This window comes from Anoplolepis gracilipes, chromosome 1 (genome assembly GCF_047496725.1).
Source record: "Anoplolepis gracilipes chromosome 1, ASM4749672v1, whole genome shotgun sequence".
In the NCBI taxonomy this organism is placed as follows: domain Eukaryota; kingdom Metazoa; phylum Arthropoda; class Insecta; order Hymenoptera; family Formicidae; genus Anoplolepis; species Anoplolepis gracilipes.
The window spans coordinates 9,502,350-9,519,938 of NC_132970.1; the positions used below are offsets into that span (position 1 = coordinate 9,502,350).

The 17,589-nt window shown below is 31.2% G+C and overlaps 1 protein-coding gene and 1 pseudogene across 3 annotated transcripts in view; one reads left to right on the top strand and one right to left on the bottom strand.

Moving 5' to 3' along the window:
• LOC140664434 (probable 2-oxoadipate dehydrogenase complex component E1 homolog) overlaps nucleotides 1-17,589 on the bottom strand; it is a 231,876-nt gene that overhangs the window by 138,204 nt on the left and 76,083 nt on the right. For all 3 annotated transcript variants that reach the window (XR_012046457.1, XM_072889548.1, XM_072889558.1), the window contains exons 5-6: nucleotides 9,097-9,318; nucleotides 8,863-9,020 (exon numbers count right to left, since the gene is read on the bottom strand). Coding sequence is in view for 2 of the 3 variants with exons in the window: in XM_072889548.1 (XP_072745649.1) it covers nucleotides 8,863-9,020; nucleotides 9,097-9,318 (380 nt within the window). In the remaining variant the exon portion in view is untranslated. The remainder of the gene's footprint in view (nucleotides 1-8,862; nucleotides 9,021-9,096; nucleotides 9,319-17,589) is intronic.
• Nucleotides 53-1,352, top strand: LOC140668223 (uncharacterized; annotated as a pseudogene).

Here is a 17,589-nt window from a genome sequence, read left to right on the forward strand (position 1 = left end):
TTATTGCTAATATTTATAAAATAAATATATATAATTTTAATTTTTTTAAAGAATGTTTAATCCAAGAAATTTAATAATGCTGCTGTACGCAGTTTTTATTACTATGGATTTTCCAGAAAGTCCTGTTACTAGAGAAGAAATAGAAACAAAAAACAAGATGGAAAATATGCTTAAATTAATGCAAGATATGAAATTAATGAAGAAGTATCATTTGATTTTGAAAACGCATTTGATATACCCGAAGTAAAACGAGTAATTGATGAACAAAGAGAAGATGACACATATGTTGTAAAGGAAATTACATGTGTTGCGGATTGTATACCAATACAATATAAAAAAATGCTGTAGAATTTTGGAGAAGTGAGACAACAAAGTCAAGAAATCTTGAAACTGTAAAACATAGATTTCGGAAAGTCATGTCACTTCGTCAATTAAGAAGATGGGAAGAACAGGTAAATCAAGGTGGTAGCAGATTTGATAAACTGAAAGAAATTTCAACATATACGTTAAATAAATTTAATGAAGCTGTTGAAAATGGAATAATTATTCATGACATTGATATCGTTCGATGGGCTCTTCGAGCGCAGAAGGAAGTAAATATACCTGGGTTTACAGCATCATTATCATAGGTAAAAAATTTTAAGCTCGCATATAATATCGTATCTAGAAAAATTACAAAATTTATAACAAGAAAACTTTTAACGCCAAATAAAAATTTAAAAGCACAAAGCAAGTCATTTATCGAAAATGTGAAATATTTTATTATACAATATGGAATTGAAAATGTATATAATTCGGACCAAAGTGAATTTCAATTAGAATTTCATTCCGGTCGTTCACTGTCACCTATTGGCACTAAAAAAATAGAACGCATAGTACAATCCATATCAGCAACTACACATAGTTATACTATACAACCTATTTTTTCAGCTGATGGTAAATTATTATCGCCTCTTTTTATTGTTTTAAAAGAACCTACTGAAACATTTGGTCCAACGATAAAAGAAACAATGTTTAAAGAAAATAATATCTTTGTCATGGCATCAAAATCTGGAAAATTAACATCGCATCATTTTGAGATCTGGATAAAAGAAGTGTTTTTTCCAAATGTTGGACCAAAATCAGCTTTATTATTAGATTCTTGGATGGGGTTGGACGATGGTTGTGCACGCTGCGGCGCTGAAACTCGCCTGAGGCGAAGAGTATGCGTAAATGTAGGTTCGAGTCCACCCAGACCCAACAGGAGTAAGAAAATTTTAGTCGTAAGGTGGCTGTGCACGCTACATCGCCGAAGCTTATCTGAAATAACCAGTATGGCGGAACACAGACTCGAACCCACCCAGACGAATTAGGATTAAGGTTATAGGTTTAAGATAAAAATGTAATAGGTATAGTGTATTAGGAAAAAGAAATAAAGGTTTGATACAGTCTCTTAGGCGAAAGCTAGGGATTTAAAACCCAAGGTTTTTTATTAGGTTCTTGAATTGGTCATTGTCCTAATATAATTCAAAGAAATAAACCAGATTTTATAGAAAATATCAATTTGTTAACTATACCAGATGGAACAAATGAAAAAATACAACCTTTAGATGTATTCGGTTTTCGTTTATGGAAAAATTTTGTTAAACATTTTTCGGATACCGTCATGCTTTTAGATCTTGAGGTCAAGCTTCATTCAAGAAACAATATTTTAAAATTACAATCATTAACACATAATCAATTTTCATCACCGAAGTTTAAAAATTTACTCAAATATGCATGGTATAAAAGTGGTTATTTAGAAAAGAGACTAGAAGAATTTGATACACCAGTAGATTTTTATTTCAAAAATAATTTAAAACCAACATGCGATATTTGCGGTGACGTTGCTGTAATTGCCTGCGCGTGGTGTAAAAAGTCCTTTTGTATAAATCATTTCTTTCACGATCATCATCTTTGTAATCGATATGAATCATGAATATTTGTTATTCTTGTATGCAATAATTACGGTACGCTATTTTATGTATACTTATGTAATATTTCCATATTATTATAAGACAATGCGTATTATATTTTTCCTTATACTTTAAGAAATTAAATATTATAAAACAGAATATCTGATTAGTAAAATACTCTATTTCTTTTTCATGTATGTAATGTATATGAGCAAGAATGTTATTTGCTATTTACATTTTCGACACAATAATGCATACATGTTTTGCTGCACGCGGTTGTAAATAAAACTATATTGCGCCAACTTATCTCGCAGTTGTGTAAACGCATCTGTTTATTCATAGAACTGAATCATTTAATCTATTAGCCTCCGCATCCCGTCAAAGATTTTCTTTGTTCGACTAATTCTATTCTTAATATATAAAAATTATTTTTCTTATGCAAATTATGGTAAAAAATTCACATAAGGTCACCCCTTTTAGAAATCAATGACCTTGACATATGTTGTCAAGGTCACTCTCCTGACTAATGCTTAAAAGGTTTTAGCCGTCGCTCGTTGTTTACTAAAAAGTTATAAAAATTTTTTTAAATTGACGTTTTTTGCAATTATTTTATCAAATACTGAAAATTTAAAAAAATGTTTGAAATAAAAGTTGTAGGTCTCTTCAAAATACACATTTTATATCCTATCCATTTTTATTATATGAGTGAAAGTTTTCGAGAAAAACAACGATAAAGATTCTAAACCTTATACAATAGTAATTATAACATAATATATAATATAGTCCCACTGCATCCGCGCATACACTTTCTACACATATACTTTCCTACCCACACAACAAATGGGTTGGGTTAGGTTATTTCTTTTGGAAGTGGAACCCCCCGTAGAGGAGCGGAACCCACTATGCCCGCGCATAGACCTTCTATGCGTGAAAAGTGTATGCATGGATACAGTGGTTCTGTCCCCCTGCGGGGAGCTCCACTTCCGAAAAAAATAACCCAACCCATTTGTTGTTTGAGTAGGAAAGTGTATGCGCGGATACAGTGGGACTATATTATATATGATATTATAATTAATATTGTATGAGGTTTATAGTCTTTATCGTTGTTTTTCTCGAAAACTGTCACTCGTATAATAAAAATGGATATAATATAAAACGTATTTTGAAGAGACTTACAACTTTTATTTGAAACATTTTTTTAAATTTCCAGTATTTGATAAAATAATTGGAAAAAACGTCAATTTTTAACAATTTTTGTATGTAACTTTTTAGTAAACAACGAGCGACGGCTAAAACCTTTTAAGCATTACTGAAGGTGATGACCTTGACAACATATGTCAAGGTCATTGACTTCTGAAAGGGGTGACCTTATGTGAATATTTACCCAAATTATACATATATCTATTATCACATAACATATATATTAATTATTTATATACAGGATGTCCCATTTTAAGTGTCCATCCCAAATATCTCTCTTATTTTTGATTTTAGAAAAAAATGGTTCAGACATGTGTTGTAAGGTTTCGAGGGGGCCATAAGATGGTACCATTGGTTTGACCTTGAAAAGTCATTTGAAGGTCACATAAAGGTTACCTCAATTTTTTTAAATGGCATCCCTTATTTTTTATTACATATTCTTGTAGCTAACCTCGAGAGCTTTCTAAAACACTATAATCAAATGTTTTTTCGTTAAGTACTTTTCGAGTTATAAAGCTCCAAATTCGCAAAATTTTGATAAAAATACAAAATATCTTGTAAAATATTCACTTTCCGATAGTCTTATCTTACCCTGATAGGCTTACTCCGTATATACAGGGTGTTCCCGAATTGGCGGATCAACTCTCGTGGGTAGATAGAGCGTGTTAAACTGAAGAGAAAAATCTAATATTTTACTAAATTTGCAATAATTAATGAGATATAAATTAATAAAGATGGGTCAATACGTACCAGGATAAGCGCGCGGCACGAAGAAACCTCCTACTTGTTACTTGATACTAAGCGTGCAGCGAGACAGTAGGCGGAGCGCTGTACAACGGACGTACAAAGGGCGTACTGAAAGAGATACGTACAGTTGCGTTCTGCGTTTATGTCTTGCCGCGCGTCTAGTATCAAGTAACAACTGGGAGGTTTCTTCGCGCCGCGCGCTTATACTGGCACGCATTGGCCGATCTTTATTAATTTATATCTCATTAATTATTGTGAATTTAGCAAAATGATATAAGATTTTTTCTTCAGTTTAACACGCTCTATCTACCCACGAGAGTTGATCCGCCAATTCGGGGACACCCTGTATATACGGAGTAAGCCTATCAGGGTAAGATAAGACTATCGGAAAGTGAATATTTTACAAGATATTTTGTATTTTTATCAAAATTTTGCGAATTTGGAGCTTTATAACTCGAAAAATCCATTTCAGGAACACCCTGTATATTATATAATTGTAAATTATATAAATATAATTGTTATAATTTATAAATGTATATTCTCATAAATTATTTATTAATTTATGGTTGCCTCTGTAAGTTTGCGAAGAAAAAACCGTCGCTGTGAATAGCAAATGTCATGAGGCGGATAAAGCGCGCGTATAGTAATATATAGAGATATTTTTAGCTTATGTCTAAAAAATGCGACTTCAGAATACAACTTTATCATATATGGTTGGATTTGTCTTTAAATGAGCTATAAGTTTTGCTATAAGATAAATTTTAAAATTTTCAAAAATTGAAAGGGAGGGGGAGGGATTTCGAAAAATATAACATTTTTGAAAAATCTGACTGCACGGTTTTAAAGTACATGAAAAACTATAAAACTTTTATTTGAAACTTTTTTTTTTATATCTTATTGTTTCGACGGTATTCGCTCAGAAATATAAAAATCGATTTTTCTCAAGAGGGTGTTTCACCTCCTTAACAAACGTATGAACACTTATAAAAAAATACGTCTCTCCTATTTTGACCTAGACTACAACATAATCAAAGCTCATTAAAATCGGAGAGAGACACTTCCAAACCTTTCCTTGTCAGTGAAAAATCATCGTATGAAATTTAAGAAAAAAGCATTTTGAAGCTTGAAGTTTCAGCTTTAACATGCTATCGATAGTTTTAAAAAATTTTTTATTTTTTCAGTGTATCCTAAGAAAAAAACCACTGTTTTTTTCATAAAATTACTTATTTTTTTACATTCTGCAGTTTTATAAAAAAATTTTTTTGAAAAATTCAAGTCAATTTCCATAAAATATAACATTTTACCTACAAAATGCTTTTTTTTAAATTTTTCTACGATTTTTTTGGCCGAGTTACATGACTTTAAAGTCAACCTTAAATTTTATTGAAAAATGACATTTACCGCCGACATTAGCATTACCCAATGTGCACCACGAAGGTTGCCGGTCGGATTTTGCACATGACGTGTGTGTCACAGCAGAGACAAGGACCCCACAGTTCGTCACTTCCGCAGTATTTAACGACTCCAAACCCTCTTTGCTGTGTGTATGTATATGTTTGTGCGCGTTTAGTATTGTGTATTTCCTCCTCTTTGCTCAATTACCGCTTGTAGACGCTCTCGCATATTTATACATCTCTCTATCAAATTCTGAAGAATTTCGTTCCAAATTTGTATTAACATGTTCATTAAATCATTTAAATTTTGCGGCTGTTAATCGCGACGTCTTAATCGTCGTTCTATTTCGTCCCATATATGGTCGATTGGATTTAAGTCCGGGCTATTAGCAGGATGGTCCAGCAATGTAATATTGTATTCTTCAAGAAAACGGCGAGTTATGTTTGCCATATGAGGACAAGCGTTGTCTTGCATAAATATGAAATTGCGATGCAAACAACGGAGAAACGTGAGGTCGCAGGATTTCATTCACATATCGCACACTTGTTATTGATAGAGCTGGCAGAATTATCAAGTCCGTCCGTCTTCTCATTGATACACACCCCCATACCATAACGGAAGCGCCTTTATGTGTCCGCACTGGTATAACGCAACGCCGATCGTATCGTTCATTTCGACGACGCCAATTACGTATAGAGCGTCATTACCGTAAAGGCAAAAACGCGACTCGTCCGAAAAATATACGTTTTTCCATTGTCCTCCACGTGGTGCATATTGGGTAATGCTAATACCGGCGGTAAATGTCATTTTTCAATAAAAATTAAGGTTGACTTTAAAGTCATATAACGCGGCCAAAAAAAAACATAGAAAAATTTTAAAAAAAGCATTTTGTAGGTAAAATGTTATATTTTATGAAAATTGATTTGAATTTTTCGAGAAAAATTTTGTTATAAAACTGCAGAATGTCAAAAATAAGTAATTTTATGAAAAAAGTGTTTTATTTTTCTTAGTTTTATTTTTCTTTACACTGAAAAGATAAAAAAATTTTTCTAAAACTATCGATAGTATGTTAAAGCTGAAACTTCAAGCTTCAAAATGCTTTTTTTTTAAATTTTCGTACGATGATTTTTCGCCGAGTATCGTCAATTTTTCTGAAAAACGCAAGTTTAGCTTCAAAGTCATGTAACTTCATAAAAAAATTGTAAGAAAATTTTTAAAAAAGCATTTTGTAGGTAAAACATTGTGTTTTATAAAAATTAACTTGAAATTGTCGAAAGAATTTTTCTTATCTAGCTACAGAGCGTCAAAAATACGTAATTTTAAGAAAAAAAACTGCGCGCTTTTTTAATTGATAGCACTAAGAAGATAAAATTTTTTTTTTAAATTATCGATTGCATGTTAAAGTTGAAATTTCAAGCTTCAAAATGCTTTTTTTTTAATTTCCGTACGATGATTTTTCACTGAGTTACAATAGTTTGAAAATAGCCTATTTTTTAACGTATGAAAAGTGTTCCCTATTTTCTTTCGAGTAGAGTATATATATATAGTAATAAATATTATTATCGAGAGAAATCTTTTACTTACGAACAATTCCTATGATTGATAGTATTTATAATCACAATATTCTTCGAAAAAGTGATACACAATATACACAAATGTTTTTTGCACCAAAAACATCGTATTATAGCAGGTGCATCACATATTGCACAGCGTGCTATTTTTTGTATTTCTTTTCCTGAGAAACAAAAATCTACTAGATTTTCAAACCGTGGTAGCCGTTCTTCGATATAGCCACTTTTAAACCAGACATATTTGAAAAGATTATGGTATCGTGGAGATGACAGCTGTATATGCGTCAAAGATTGTAATTTGATAATATTATTTCTCAAATATAAATTGATATTATAATTTAACAACATAACACGATCACTAAATTCTCATGAAACTTTTCCATATTTTAAATCCATAAACATCTAGCGATTGAATCATTGCTATGTTTTTTTTGGTATTGTTAAAATCCGTATATCCTTATCTTCAGGCATAAACTCTTGTAACCTTGTGAAAATTATAATAACTGAATTCGGCGAGTGGAATAGAACTGTTAATCATTAACAATTTAATTGTGTATTAAGGTGAAAAAAAATTTTTTTTTAATTATTTTGTCAAAATTGTATTAATGAGGTTAAATAAAGGACTTTCTATCATAAAATTTTTGTATAGAACATTTTTCGATATCTCCAATAATTTTCGAGATATATAGAGAAAACCGAAAAACGGTTCTATATACAGGGTGTCTCCGAATTAGTGGATCAACTCTCATGGGTAGATAGAGCGTGTGAAACTGAAGAGAAAAATCTTATATTATTTTGCTAAATTTGCAATAATTAATGAGATATAAATTAATAAAGATCGGCCAATTTGTGCCAGGATAAGCGGCGCGAAGAAGCCTCCTACTTGTTACTTGATACTAGGCACGCAGCGAGATAGTAGGCGGAACGCTCTATAAAGGACGTACAAAGGACGTACTGAAAGAGACATGTACAGTGCGCGCTGCGTTTATATGTCTTATACTGGCACGGATTGGCCGATCTACCCATGAGAGTTGATCCGCGAATTCGGGAACACCCTGTATAAGGGGGTTTCATCCCTTAGAATCGTTTTTGGGCAGCAAATGAAAATTTCTAAATTCATCTATTTACTCCCTCTATATGTGTGCAAAATTTTATTTAAATCAGAATTTCCAGGTTCGCGAGGTTCCCTTGTGAATCTTGTCTCCTAAATGCAACCATATTCAATTATAATGTCGGAAACAAAAGATAATATGATTTTTTTTACAGATTACATTAAAATAAATAAACTTCTTGAACGCAATTTATTCGATAATAGATTAGTAAAATGTGTCAAAAATTTCCTTTTTTGTTATCCTGCATTAATAAATGATTGTATAACTTATTGTCATTTATTCTACACTTTCAGCGAAAATTAACCTTATGATTAATCAAGATTTGTTATTAATTTTCAAAATAGAGTTTTCGATTTGTTTTATTCTTCAATATTATCGAACACAAGCAATCACATTAAAGAAAATGATTTATTTTAATGTATTTCTAGATTTATATTCTATAGAAAAAACTGATATAATTTCTAATTTCTGTCATAATTCAATATAATGTCAAAAAAGAATCAAGAGCCTTAAAATGCAGTTATTAAATAATAATCGAAAATTTTCTAATAGGTTATTTATTTTTTATTATTTGCAGAAAATATTCAAAAATTGATAATTAAAAAAATATTAATGATAAATGTTTTTTTCAACAAAGATAAGATAAAATTCATGTTACTTTATAACATTTTACACTACTTCTTTAAACAATTTAAATCAATTTGATATTTTAGACGATATAAATCTCAGAACATACATTGTTCTTAAATTTCATTTCACAAAAGTGAATAAATAAAAAAAATTTAAATTAGATATCAATTTTTAAAAATATACCTAATATTCGGGTCTTTTGCAAAAAAGTATATAGCAATCAATAATAATCAATAGTAATTAATAATAGTATATTGCTTATTATAGTCTTACGGTCGATTCTGTATGATTTTATACATAAGAGGATTTGTGATCACGGGATCATCTAATTCATTGTGACCCCATCTTCTAAAACAATTTAGATCAACAAAAACATCCTTCCTAAACTGTCTTTGATATTTAAAGGCTATTCTTACAGCCCGTACGACCATCTACAAAAATTTAATATTATGATTACAAATTAATATTAATATTAGCAAATAATAACATTTTATCACAAAAGTATACCTCAGGATTATCGCCATTTACATGAATTACAGGTACAGATATACTCTTTGCTAAATCCGTGCAATATTTCGATGATCGACTTCTTGAAGGTGGAGTCGTGAAACCTAACTGATTGTTAATTACCAAATGAATTGTACCACCGATTTCAAAATGTGGTGTTTTACTCAAAGTTAAGCACTCTTGATTAACTCCTTGTCCAGGATAGGCAGCGTCTCCATGTATCTAATAAAGCATTTTTAATATTAAAAAGTAACAAATACAGGATGTCCCACGAAAAATTGCTGTAACTAATCATTTTTAAATTCAAATCATTGTCACTTTTAAACATATATATAGAAAGAAGAGAAATTAAAAGTTTTTAATGAAGGATATTAGTAATTACGAACTAAGACAATCATGCGCCGAGATATTTTTATCATATAATAAATAATTCATTTAAACAAATATTATATATAAATTATAAGGCCTAAAACGAGTTTTTTATTATAAAAGATGTCATAATTATTTTAAAAATTAAATATTTATTATTATAATACACTTGATTGGAACGTTTTTACTCTCACTTGAATCTCTTCAGCCAAAATCTAAATCATTTACATCTAAAGTTGTTCATTCAATGCATTTACATATTTGCTAGTTAACAATAATATTCGCGTTCTTTTTTCCTTGGTTTTGTCCATTCCGTGTTGTCTTCCCGTCTTATATTTTTAACCTCAAATAGTTACAATCAAATGAGTGTTAACCATCGGCAGAGTGTTCCTGTTAGATGACCATATAATATACTTAATATAATATTAACACTTACAGTACACATTTTAAATTCCGAACACACGATACATAGGGGGTCATTGTGACTCTGATCGGTTCTTTTGCTATAACTTTAATACTTAAAATTAATTTTTTCGACATTAATCATACATGAATCGAAAGTTTACACTTTAACAAATGTGGTCATAAAAAGTTCATTGGTGTGGGAGTTATAGTTTTCATGTGAGGAAGCCTAGAAGTAAGCATTTGGAATAACGTAAAAAAAATGTTATTTTTCACATTAAGAGTTTTATATCCTAAATAGGGTATTGTAACAGGAAAAAATTGCATATAATCTTAAAGTAGAAATTTCATATTATACGAAAAAAATTATTATAACTTCGTACATTGCAAAAGGTTGAATTATTCAGAAGAATCAAAGTGACATACTTTTGTTCCTTTTTTTCTTGCGAATTACTTGGTTTTGCGTATATTTTGAAGCAAATAAATGGACAATAATTTCAGATAATTAAAATTTTTCTTTTTATAAAATGTATACATTTTTATTTAAAAAACGATAAATTGTTGAAAAAAATTATAATTATAATTAATATTATTTTTATAAACTTAAAAAAAATTCTTAAACTTTTAGAAAAAACTTTAAAAAATTTATAAATTTTATAAAAAAACTTTAAAAAAATCTATAAACATTTAGAAAAAATTTTAAAAATTCCATAAACTATATTATTCACATTCGAAACAGTTAACATACATGGGGAATATACTAATCCTAGAACACACGTTTAAGCATGTTTTAATCGGTAGTTAGTGGCAGAACTGTGGAACTTGCAGACTCTTGTAAGCACGTCATTTAAGTATATTTCTTCCAGATGGCGCGAAGTCTAAACTGATTTTCTTTAATGTACAGCATTAAAATGAAAAAAATAGGGTCGGAATATACTCTGTGTACCGTAAGTATTAATATAGTTATTGTTAGTATTATGTTAGGTATATAATATATATTAATATAATATTACTTAATATAATAATTATATATTTTTGTTAGATGGCCACTATAGTAATTACTTGTGTTTTAATGTACGTCTAATTTTAAGACATCATATAATATTGAGGATTTGTATGTCTTCATGAACTAAATAATATAGGTAGTTATTTAGTTTATAAAAACACACAAATGTCTTAAAAGTAGGAATATGCCGGATTATCCGATATCCGGCCTATCCAGCTACATTTTTATAATCCGGCCGAATAGCCGGATAATTAAGCACTATCCGGCTTATTTAGCCATTTTCTACAAAATCTAAAATTAATCTAAATATAGAGTCTATATTCTGATATCTATGCTTATCATATTTGCTTTAAATAGTTTAAATAGTTAAGTTAAATGGTTTATCAATATTCTCAATATAAATTAAGTCAATTATGACGAAATAGAAAACTGTACATATATAATTTTAATTATATCTTTTGTTTTATTTGCTGCAAAACACAGTTAAATGCTTTTTTTTAGTTTTTTTTTTGCCAAATAATATATCTGGTTATTCGATGATCCGTTAATTGTCGGATAATATTCGTTTATTCGCAATAATAAGTGCTGAATTATCCGGTATACGGTTGTCCGGTACATTCCTATTTAAAAGTACATTAAAACACAGGTACTATAAACAGGGACATTATTACGATTCTGATAGCTTATTGTTAGTACTGCAGGGGTCACTGTAGTCTAGATCTAGATACAGAATTCCAGACTCCAAAATCTACAGATATAATAATTTTTTCAGAAAAAAATTAAAATATTTGAAAAAAAAAAATAATTAACAAAAAAACACTGTACTAAATAAATCGATAATTAGCAAGAAAGTGACATCAGAATATAATGAAATAGTTCAGAATACAATCGAATTTCAATTAAAACGTGTGATAAATTCAATTAAATTCAATTACAACATATGTATTTAAAGAAGAAACCAAAAGTTCATGCTATTTTCTCAAAATTTACAAAATTAGTAAAATAATTATTAACTATACCCAGTTTATCTTATAGAAATAAGCGGTCTTTTCAATTCTTCGACATTTGAAGATTTAATTGCGTTCTACAATGCTTCATCATGGGAGTGTCCCGTTTGGCCACGTTAATATTGACCACTGTCCTAATTGACCACGTTGCGATTGACCATAGGATTGTAGTTCGAATGTGCAATTATACGGTTCCACGTGGGTTTGCGACTTTACGAAGCAAGGTCCAACTCATATCACCCCATGCTTCAGATGTGTAACGAGGTCTATAATTATACGGTTTCAGATGGGTTTGCTACTTTTCACGCAAAGCAAGGTCCAACCCATATCGCCTTGTGCTTCGGACGCGTAACGAGGTCTATAATTATACAATTCCATATGGGTTTGCGACTTTGTGTGCAAGGTGAGGTCCAACCCATATCGAGAATGTAACGAGGTCTAGTTTGCTTATGCTTTCGATTATTCGCATGTTCACACCAGAAAATTTTATTTTATATCAATCAAGACCGTGGTCAATAGGAATCGTGGTCAATCGCAACGTGATTAATATCAACGTGGTTAATCACAACGTGGCTAATATCAATATAGTCAATCAGGACCATGGTCAATCAGAATCGTGATCAATAAGAACAGTGGTTAATCGTAACGTAGTCAATATTAACGTGGTCAATCGGGTTGGACGGTGGTCGTGCACGCTGCGGCGCTGAAACTCGCCTGAGGCGAAGAGTACGCGTAAACGCAGGTTCGAGTCCACCCAGACCCAGTAGGATTAAGAGAATTTTAGTCGTAAGGTGGCTGTGCACGCTGCGCCGCCGAAGCTTACCTGAGGTAACTAGTATGGCGGAAAAGCAGACTCGAACCCACCCAGACGAATTAGGTATTAAGTATTTTAGGTATAAGATAATGTAATAGAAAAAATGTATAAGGTAAAAGAAAAATAAAGGTTGGAAAAAGTCTCTGTGGCGAAAGCTAGGAACTTAAAACCCAAGGTTTTTTTTTTTTTATTTTTTTATTAATGTGGCCAATCGGGACGGTAGTCAATCGGGACGGTGATCAATCGGGACAGTGGTTAATTGGGACGGTAATCAATCGGGATCGTGGTCAATCGTAACGTGATCAAACGGGTACTAATCGTTCAGGATAGAATTAAATAATTTAAGTTACTTGAACATATATCAGAAAATAATTAACGATTTAGATATTAATATTAAATATTAATTTTAAATAAATTTATAGAAAACATAACTTACGAAATTGACATTTGCAATTATTTAACCGAAATAAATTATCATTTTCTGATTTTTCTTTGTTTTTTTTAAATTTTACTTTTAATAAAAATATAATTAGTTATTTATAAATTATTTTAAAAATCTTAATATCTTTAATAAAAATTATATAAAAAATTCTTAACATCTTTAATAAAAAATAAAAATTTAGTAAATACTTAAGAAGATGAAAATAATGTTTTAATTGTAACTTAATATTTAACTTTAAATATGTTGTATATTTATATATGTAATATATTTTATTGCAAATAAAAATATTGTACAAAAGTGAATATATTGTAAAAATATTGACAAATATGAAATTCTATCTCCCGCTCCTTAGTCACTGACTCATCAGAGCTCGTGAAAAAATGTAATGATGTCTCTGACTATAAATAATCATCTAACAAAAATATTCTAACGAAGGTTAACACATACATTTAATGTAATAATGAATGTACAATATTTGACGTTGAAAACACGGGAAAACAAAACAGAATTAACAAGACCAAAAGAAGAATACGAACCTTAAATAAATAAGCATTGATTGAACAACTTAAGTAAATTATTTAGATTGTTGGCTGAAGAGACACAAGTGAAAGTCGAAATATTTCAACTAATTGTATTATAATAATAAATATTTAAGTTTTAAAATAATTAATAAAGATAAAAACTTGAAGCATAATAGAGCCGAAAGTAATAACATAATTAAGCAATAATTTAAAAATAAGTGTTACGTCCTGTCGGTTCCACGTTTTTCCCTCTCACGAAAACGAAGCAATAATCGTCCGATCAGTCACAAAAAACGGATCGCGCAATAAAAAGAACCGTTATTATCAAATAATGTTTGAACATACTAAAAACGATATCTACATAAATATAATACCGGAAGGGATCAACAGCGAAATCCTCTAGAATAACGAAACAGAACTACACAGCGGCATAATCTTAAGAAACAAGCAAATAAGGCCGCTACGTACTATCGGCTTCACGTTTTCATCTCCTATAAAAGATAAAACAATAATCGCCCGACCAGTCATAAAAGGGTCGCGACGAAAAAAAATATTTTAAAACATTGAAATCGATGTCCAAAGAAACGACCGAAAGGGATCAATTATTGATCATCAATAGCGAGATCTTCTAAATAAATGAACAACAAACACAGCTGCATAATCTTAGGAGATAACCAAATGAAGAATCTCGAAATTTCTTAAGAGGCCGTACAAAGCTTACCAATCAGCAACAATAAAAAATAAGGAGGAGAAGGATCTCATCAAACGACAGCTTTTCACATGTCGAAATCTCAAAGGTACTCCCGCCCAAAATTGTTAACACGCCCTCAGGATTTACTATAAAAAGGGAATACTCGCGCATTACACCACATTAATTTTCGAATCAGTCAGTAGTAGAGCACTAGATTCATTCGGCACCGTTAACTCTTGCTCAATTATACTTTTGACTTATTTCGGTCGTTCACCGATCTTAAAAATTCACTTCGCATATCAAGAGTTCTGCATAAACCCTAAAACAATTATAGTCAGTGCGCGACGACGATCACCCGCCGAGCAAGAACCGCAGCCGAACCACAACTAAATTCGCCTAAGTAGTAAGTCTATTTACTTCTCTGTTGTCATTATTTCTTCCCCGCACATATATTTAAAGTTGTTCCCTTTATTTATTAAGTGCCTAAAGTCGTGCCGACCCGTCGTTCTTCGCGAATCCGCCGGGACCGTCGATCGGACGAAGCATTCCTACTCAATAATAGTAGTTCCGACTCTCCCCCTTCTTCACCGCAGTACCCGCGCTGCTCTACCCCTTTGAAAACGCTTTTCCCATCAACACATTACTACCCCGAAACAGATTTTCCTTCCCCTTCATATTCTCCCGTACCCCTTTCACCTTCAGTCATCGACATATCCGATGACTCACCGCCGTCGTCTCCCCCAACCTTTCTTAATTCCTCATCCATAATCCCGTCGGATAGTTCGTCAAACCACACGATTGAACTTCCCGACTCTTCTCTTGAATACTCCCCAGCAGATCCCGATACCTTCGCGCTCCCCTCTCTAGAATCCGAGCTTTCTTCTATGTCCTATTCCACTCTCCTTAACCTAATAGACAGCGTTCTTGAAGATTGCAAAATCGTAACATAACCTTCTTTACACTTTTTGCAAATTTATTATTTCATAATAAATTATTGTATTAAAACCCAACCAGAATAAAATCTTTAAAATCGCACTCGTTCCCCTTCTTTTCTGGTTGATGTCCTCCGTACCGATGTAACACCCGCGATCCACACCCACATGTACACACACACTTAAATCTAAGGCCAATAAAATAATAAAATCATATGTATAGCGTTAATTGAATAAATGTAAACCAAAATAATTAAATGATAGATAAATTTATTTAACTCCCTCAATCACCTCCGCATAAGATCACACTTGGTCCCGTCCCGTGTAAAAGAGATTCGATTCTCTTACCAAAAAGGACCACCAAGAGAGCGTTCGCATAAACAGAGTAATAACGACACCCGTCGTTTACCTGTTTTGCTAACCTTCAGCTCGCCCGAGTCACTCGTCGATAAGACTTTTGACATCGGAACAGTTTTGTTACGCCCTTCTTCTGACCCATCCTTTTACGGGCCTGGACGTAACATAAGCATCTACTACTTTTATTGCTAATTAAATATGTTTACAAAAACAGTAATCGCAATAACTAAAAATAGAATAAAAACAATTTTAACGATAAAATATAATATAAAAATAATAAAGCAAAATTAAAAGACAATATTTCAAAAATAAAGCGAACGTTTCGGCCTGATTAGTCAGGCCCTCTTCAGCGCAAAGGGATATGACAAACGCAAAGAAGTAATAGTAACGATAATAAAAGTATATAATAAATTAACCGCAAATAGTCAGAAGTATAAAATTATTTAAAATTAACGGTAAAGTTGTTGAGAATCATAGTCGGCCATCATAGTATAAAGACGTTATATTGAGTAACTTGCACAGTAACAAGATGGGTTGACCTCTCTAATTGGTTAGTTAGGAGGAATACCGACATTTAAATATATTATTAAAACGTCTTTTAGTACGATGTAAAATGCAGATAATGAATCTATGAAAAATTATATATATGAAACTAAAGAGTGATCAGTGGTCATTAAGCTACAAACTAGTGTAATACATTAATAATTATTGTTCAATACAACGTAATTAACAAATTATAAAGTATATTTAAACTTACTTAAAAACATTATGATCTTTCATTATGATCTTTTTTCGTTAAATACTTTTCTAGTTATAAGTCTTCAAAGTTGCAATATTTTGACATAAAATACAAGATATCTTGTAAAATATTCTTGATTATTTTACCCTAATACTTTTATGCACAGAATAATGAGACAAATCAATTTGTGTAAAGAAAACACATAGTTATCTTTAAGAAAAAATCAGAATTTACAACTAGCAGTTACACATTTTTACTTTAACATAATTATGTGTTTTAAAAACTTGATACTAGGCACGCCGATATGTGTGTGTGACTCTTCAGGTTGTCAATGCAGAGCGTTCCTCCACCGCTTCGTCGGCGCGCCTAGTATCAAGTAACAATAGGAAGCTTCTTTGTGCCGCGCGCTCCTGCCGAGCGCCGATTGGCTGATCTCTTATAATTAATATCTCATTAACTATTGCGAAAATTGCAAAATGGTAGATAATTTTTTTACTCAGTTTACCTACTCTACCTGCACCTAATGGGACAGCCTGTATATCTTCTTTATGTTTCTTATTAAAACGATTTTTCTTTCTTCCCTTCCCCTTTTTTCGCCTACCTGAAAGTAAAAGAAAATAATCACTTTCGTTGAAGAAAATACTTACCTATTTCCCGGTCACCCGGTATACGATCTTCTGGTCCGCATCCTCAGCACCTGAAAAAGAAAGAAAAATCAGGTATAAAAGTTTTTGTGTTGATATATATATATTATTAATTTAGTTACAATACCTTAATTTCATTTATTTACATTATACTTACCTATCTGGTCCTGTCACTTTGACAACGGTACCTGAAAAGGAAAAAGAAACATAATATTAATTAAAGCGTTAATAGAAATAGCATTAATTAAGTTAGCAATAAGGACATATAGTATATATCTTTACTAATACCTCATTAGTACTTACATCATATCATTGTCTTCACTTGTTATTAAACACACATCCACACACCTATCATTTTACACACACTCACACAAAATAATAGCACACCCGGTATAGTAAATTTATAAGGAAATTTAAAGAGCAAGATAAATTTACATATTTTACGTTCTGGTCAGAAACTCTTGAGTCAAACAAGTTGACTTTGTCAGACCGCAGCAAAATCTGTTACATAATTATCAATAAACTTCTATGCAAATCTAAAAAGTATGTCGTATATTTTTCAAATATTT